We start from the raw sequence: 5,857 nt of genomic DNA, 5'->3' as shown, positions 1-5,857 counted from the left end.
GGTCAGTATTCTAAATAAAGCTTACAAAAATCAATGTCAAGCTGTACAATGTAACAGTGAAGTGTCTCGTACCAAGATCAGCCAAACTCCATAGTTACATGATAAAGTGCAGAATGCATTCTTAGTGAAACAAAGACACCAGTTACTTTAAATGTACCTCGAACCATAATATCAGGCACTGCATCATCTCAAACACTTAAACTACCTTTAGCTGCAGATAAATTGTAACATAACTGATACTGCTGCAGCAAAATCCATTTAAAGTGGACAATTAAGATCACATCACCTGATCTAGACCACGAAGTCTTCGCTTATCTCTGAAATTTGTGCAGCATTGTGGCATATATTTAGTTAAATTCTGACATTCAGTATCTGAAGAGAAAGAAGACTGATAACAGTCCTAAGCTGATTTACTGAACTTCACCCTGTTTTCAATGCGAGTAAACAGATATATAGAGAACAAACAGGGAAAACATCAAAAGTTTAATTACATTTCCATATCTCTGTCCAGACAAAACAATTTATAGGTGAGCTAAATCTGTTCTCGTGCGTTATGGATGTAAAAAAAACCCAAAAACAACAACAACAAAAAAAAACCCTAGTTGCCATATTTTAAAGCATTAAATCTTAGGGTGAAGTCGTGTTGAGCTTAGGTGTATGATAGGATTTTGGGTAAGGTTAGACAAGTAGCACTAATGCTTAAGCATAGAGTAAATCTCCTGGAAATAAATGCTAGTTTGTGTAATGTCCTCTAAAGTCATGGATACACAACTGTGTTAAAGAGCATGAGTGTGTGAAAGTGTTGAATTTTGTCCATGAGAGCTGTGTGCAGCCAGTGGGCGTGTGTCCCACCATCAGCTCTCTGCTCTTCGAGCATGCAGCAGAGGTCAACACCTCTGACCCTGCCCTGAGCACACTACCCGCCTCCCTGTGTTGTTTTTCCTGTGTGGGTGTCTGTGTGCTTGCAAAATCCAGCTGCTGGGCAGCTGATGGAGAAAAGGGTCAGAGAGGGTCAGTGGTGGCTCAGTGTAGTGTCAGTCAGTTTTTAGTGGCTAACGAGGAATGGGCGGCACAGGAGGAGGAAGGAGAGGCAGATGAGGAAGAGTGAATCTGCGGTCTCAGAGGTAAAGGGTAAGAAGGGTGAGGTCAAAAGGAATGTCGATCTTGAGGGGTGTATTTAAGCAAGCGAAAGAAGGACAAGGAGTGAAGATTATTTACATGACCACTAAGTTGGTTGTGTGATACTGATAGGCATGTGCTATGACAAATACACAAACATATATGGAAAAGAAACAGCACAGAATAAATTGATTGAAAGGGCACACAAATTCCCAATTTAGTGCCAATTAATGTTTTATTCACAACTATCAAAACACGCCCAGGAAATCAACAACTCCCCACCCCTCACCCACACAGGCAGACATACAGACAGGTGTGTGGCTATGTAAAGGCCATGGTGTCTTTATACACAGGACTCAGAAAAGGTTATTAGACATCATCCAGAACAGGCGGCTGTCTTGGCCAATAAGAAGAGGAGGCATGGGCGCATGGGCCAAAGTGAGTTGGGGAGGGGTCAAATTATGGAGTGACAGGCAGGCGTTAGAACTTGCCATACAGGTGAATGCAGATGGGACAGCTGCCAACGCTGACATTTAAGCCACATCATGAGCTAGCATCAGCCAAGCGTGCAAGGACGCTCCTGTTTATGTATATGATGTGAGCAAGCGCATGTGCATGTGCGCGTGTGTGAGTATTTGACATGTGCTCAGACTGAATGTGAAGGTCAGACGGCCTTAAACACACAGCACATACTGTCTGGGAGTTCTGGGTGTCTTGGTTATGATTTGAATATGGAGGAGTTGGACCAGAAGGCTCTGTGACACTGGGACAAGGTGATAGGAGTGGACAGGTGTGTGTACACCCATGTGTCAGCGCTTTGTGCCAGGACAGCAGGTGGCAAGTCAAAGGACATCAGTGACCTTCTCCTTATTTCTCCCTTTGTTCATCTCCCTCTATGACTCCAAGTACCAATGCATCTCACCCAGTAGCGAGTCTCAACAAAACAAGTCACGGGCACGTTGGGGAGATGAACACATATACAGATAAACGTGTGATTGGTTTATTCATGAACTAATGTGAGATGCTGTTTTGACATGGCATTTATGAATAATATATGTGCAGTGTTTCCTCCAAGGAGAAAAAGAAAAGGTGAGAAACACTGGACAAGATGTATGAAGAAAGGACTAAAAGAAAAATGGAAGTGTGCATCTGTTATTCTTACCTTTGGTGGCTGATGGAAGCAGAGCAGGAAGATCAAAATAGACATGAAGCCCATTAGATAGGGGGCAGACGTGGGAGGGGAGAGAAGCAAAGTAAGGCATTGTTCATTATTATGAAACACAATATGATAAAAGTGAGCAGTTAAAAAGACAAGTCACACACTTACTTTTTGTCTGCGAAGAAAACGTTAAGGTAAGTTTGGCAAAGAGTTCGTTATTTTCAAATTGGTCTTCTTTCGCCTTGATCCAGAAGCTATTTTCTGAGAGGTCCTCAGGTCCGATCTAAAAGAGGAAGGGGTCATATTTAAGGTGTGAAAGACAGAGAGCTACTAAATGAGTAACAAATTAGTTGTGTTAGATAATGACAGAAATTGGTCATCTATGCACCTTGTGAACAATGAGCAGATAAAGAAGCTCATTAGAAGAAAAGGAAGCGGCAGTAGTGTGAAAACAGAGGGAGAAGAGGAGAAAGGAAGAAAGACAAAGGGCAAGTAAGTACTCATTTTCGTTAATCGTCCCACACTGTCTTGACAACAAAGCATCTATAGCTTCAGAGCCTTGTGCACCAAAAATGCAAAGACTTCTACTTTTTCCCTCCTCCATTTGGTGCTTTCTCACAATTAACTGTGCATACATTTTCTTCACTTTCTAAACGCTCTTATTAAAAAAGAGAAAGAGAAAAAGGGAAATGGAGAGCAAGTGAGAAAAAGTGGTAGTAAATTTACAGATATCAGGCCTTTCATTATGGACAAAGCCTCAAGGATGGGTATAGGACAGAAAAGACAGTAAGGAAGGGAAATGTGATATGGGGATGAGCTTAAGGAGCAAGAAAGAAAGCAAGAGAGCATGCAAAGAAGAGGATGAGACCAAGCCTGGAAAAAAAAGTTAATTTAAATTACAAAAGAATACTGTCCTTTCTAGCAGCAATTTAATTATCTTTCAGTGGTGCAGTTAAAAGAAGAAGGCTTATTAAAAAGCAATTTCTGTGACATCCTCGTCAAACACTCTCACCAGAGAGAAAGCGAGGGAGAGAGAGCGAGGAAGAGAGAGAGAAGCTAAATGCTGATGAAGTCTGTTGAAGCCATTAAACAGTAGCTTTAGGCTAAAGAAAGACAGAGGGCCGTTTTGATGTTTTAACCATCACAGATGAGAGGGAGGAGAAGAACATGAGGCACATAGGCATGAGATACACGTATGAATGAAAGTCACTTTAGGTCAAGATCCCGCTGTTTAAGCTCCACTTTTCATTTTTTGCACGCTGTGACATACAAACTGAATTATTTAGATTCCCTGCCCATTTTTACTCAAGCAGTTTGTGTGATAATGAGGAGCTGAATAACAGCATGTTATGTTAGCTGACAAGCAACACATTTTGAAAATTGGCATGATTTTTGGCATCAAGACAGAAGATGATGATCAAAAGCAAAGACAACTTCTTCAATTGTGCTTCATTTTTTGGGCCATATTCAAACATATGTGGAAGGAATTACCCACGCTTTAACTTGTATTTTGAGTCATCCTGGTTCATTTACAATGAAAAAAAAAGTGTGAAAAAGCACCTGCATTGCCTTTTACTCAAAATTTGCAGTATGACATAGGTGACGGAAAATTAAAAATTAAAAACAGAGTTAACTGCTGTAAGACTGACCTTACTCCAGTTGGCTCTCTTCAACTGAACCTCAGGCTTGTACTCCTTCTTAGGCTTGAGCCCAAATGGCAGTGCTGGTGGTGCAGGGGCACCCCAGCCCCCCATGGCAAATGGTGGAGGTGGAGGCATCCCTGGACCTGGGGGTGGAGGAGGAATACCAGGACCTCCAGGTGGTGGTGGTGGTGGTGGTCCTGCCATGCCAGGGAGCGGTGGAGGTGGTGGTGGTCCTGGCATGCCAGGGAGGGGTGGAGGTGGTGGGGGTCCTGGCATGCCAGGGAGGGGTGGAGGTGGTGGGGGTCCTGGCATGCCAGGTAAAGGAGGTGGAGGTGGAGGAATACCAGCATGACCCGGTAAAGGAGGACCCTGCGGGGCTTGGGGAACAGGTACGTTTGCATGGCCTGGTAGAGGTGGTGGAGGTGGAGGTATACCTACATTTTGGCCTGGGAGTGGAGGAGGAGGTGGCGGAGGGGGAAATACAGGTGTTGGCACAGGAACGGTAACAGTGATCACCTTAGTTTTTGCCTCTTCCAAATCCTTAGACAGCTTTTCAATCTGAAGGGAAATAAGCAGATTTAACATAAATAATAATATAGGTTTTTACAACTATTTAATGCTGATATTACACTTTACCAGAGTAATGCCATTAACACATTATTTATTACTATTGCGAAAAATAAAACAAATCATTGAAATATTTGTTTGCTTGCCTAATGAATATTGTTTGTTATTGACTGGGTCCTAGTCTCCTGTCTGTTTACATAAGTAGGCCCGTTGCAGAATGTTACGAGTATCCCTGATGACAAGTTCCTGGAATTTACATTAATTTTAATATTGACCATTTTCAGATTTGCAAGTTTTTCTTCCAATATAAAGACATGAAAACTGAAGAAAGGAAACAAAAATAGGGAATTATGATCAGAGCCTGGGTCTGATAAAGTTTCATGAGAGATGGAGACAAATGAGGCACATTCAGAAAACCATGGCAGGAGGGAATCAAGTCCACAGAAGAATTCAGAAGAAAAACTTTTAAAAAGGAAGACAAACTTCTGAATTATAAGTCAGCTGAAATAAATTTTTCATTTCAACATTGAAATACTGACTACAGTATTTACATCAGTGAGATGACAATTCTTGAGAAAACTGCCCAAGTCATTAAAGTTGGCAGCTAATAAGAGCAGATAATGGTTCTGATGGAAATCTATGGATTTAGTATCGGGGAGTTTATTTCCTTTATAGGTTCTTAGGTGTATCAAGTGTACATAATGTGTATGGGTATGTGAAAGAATGTCTGTATGCAGTGTAACAAATTGTCCATGTCACTCCCTTGGACTTTGAAAGGAAGACGGTAACAGACAAAGAGGCTCTGAGGCAGGATTTCTTAGTGAGGCAGCAGATGAAAAATTGGGCACAGCATCACACGAAGGCACAGTGAGAGATCTCTACATGTGAAGAAATCTTCGATGGGCAGTACCTCAAACACAGACAAAGTGAGCCATCTTAGTATGAGAAGCTTGTTTGATGCCTGGCTCGTGATGCTGTTAATGCTTTGGACAACTGTGTATGTGTGTGTTTGTGTGCATGTTTGGGCTTTTGTGTAGTGAGATGATGACTCTGCTGGCACCAGCCACACTGGATGAAGCTCATTTTGGAAGTTGTGTTGGTCTCTAACCGACAGATAAACACAGGCGCACGCACACAAACACAGGAACATCATCATGTGGTTACGAGCACACATGCACAGAGGCAGACTGTTCTGGGTCACTTGGTGTGTTTGTTAGTTTGGGTGTCACTCTGAGGCAGAGTCCAGCTGGTGTGGCAGCAGGACACTGACAGCCAAACAATCCTCATCTTTGCCTCCCTACTGTATGTGTGTGTGTGTGTGTGTGTGTGTGTGTGTGTGTGTGTGTGTGTGTGTGTGTGTGTGTGTGTG

At 42.4% G+C, this 5,857-nt stretch overlaps 1 protein-coding gene across 1 annotated transcript in view; it reads right to left on the bottom strand.

The window, feature by feature from the left end:
- Positions 1 to 5,857, bottom strand: part of diaph1 (diaphanous related formin 1) — a 101,695-nt gene that overhangs the window by 52,196 nt on the left and 43,642 nt on the right. Inside the window, exons 16-18 of the mRNA XM_013916201.1 lie at positions 3,928 to 4,479; positions 2,447 to 2,561; positions 2,282 to 2,290 (exon numbers count right to left, since the gene is read on the bottom strand). Of these exons, the coding sequence (XP_013771655.1) occupies positions 2,282 to 2,290; positions 2,447 to 2,561; positions 3,928 to 4,479 (676 nt within the window). The remainder of the gene's footprint in view (positions 1 to 2,281; positions 2,291 to 2,446; positions 2,562 to 3,927; positions 4,480 to 5,857) is intronic.

The sequence above is a fragment of the Pundamilia nyererei genome, unplaced genomic scaffold (genome assembly GCF_000239375.1).
Source record: "Pundamilia nyererei isolate P.nyererei 1_Seehausen unplaced genomic scaffold, PunNye1.0 scaffold00008, whole genome shotgun sequence".
Classification (NCBI taxonomy): Eukaryota; Metazoa; Chordata; class Actinopteri; order Cichliformes; family Cichlidae; genus Pundamilia; species Pundamilia nyererei.
This window is presented reverse-complemented; position numbering and strand designations above follow the sequence as displayed.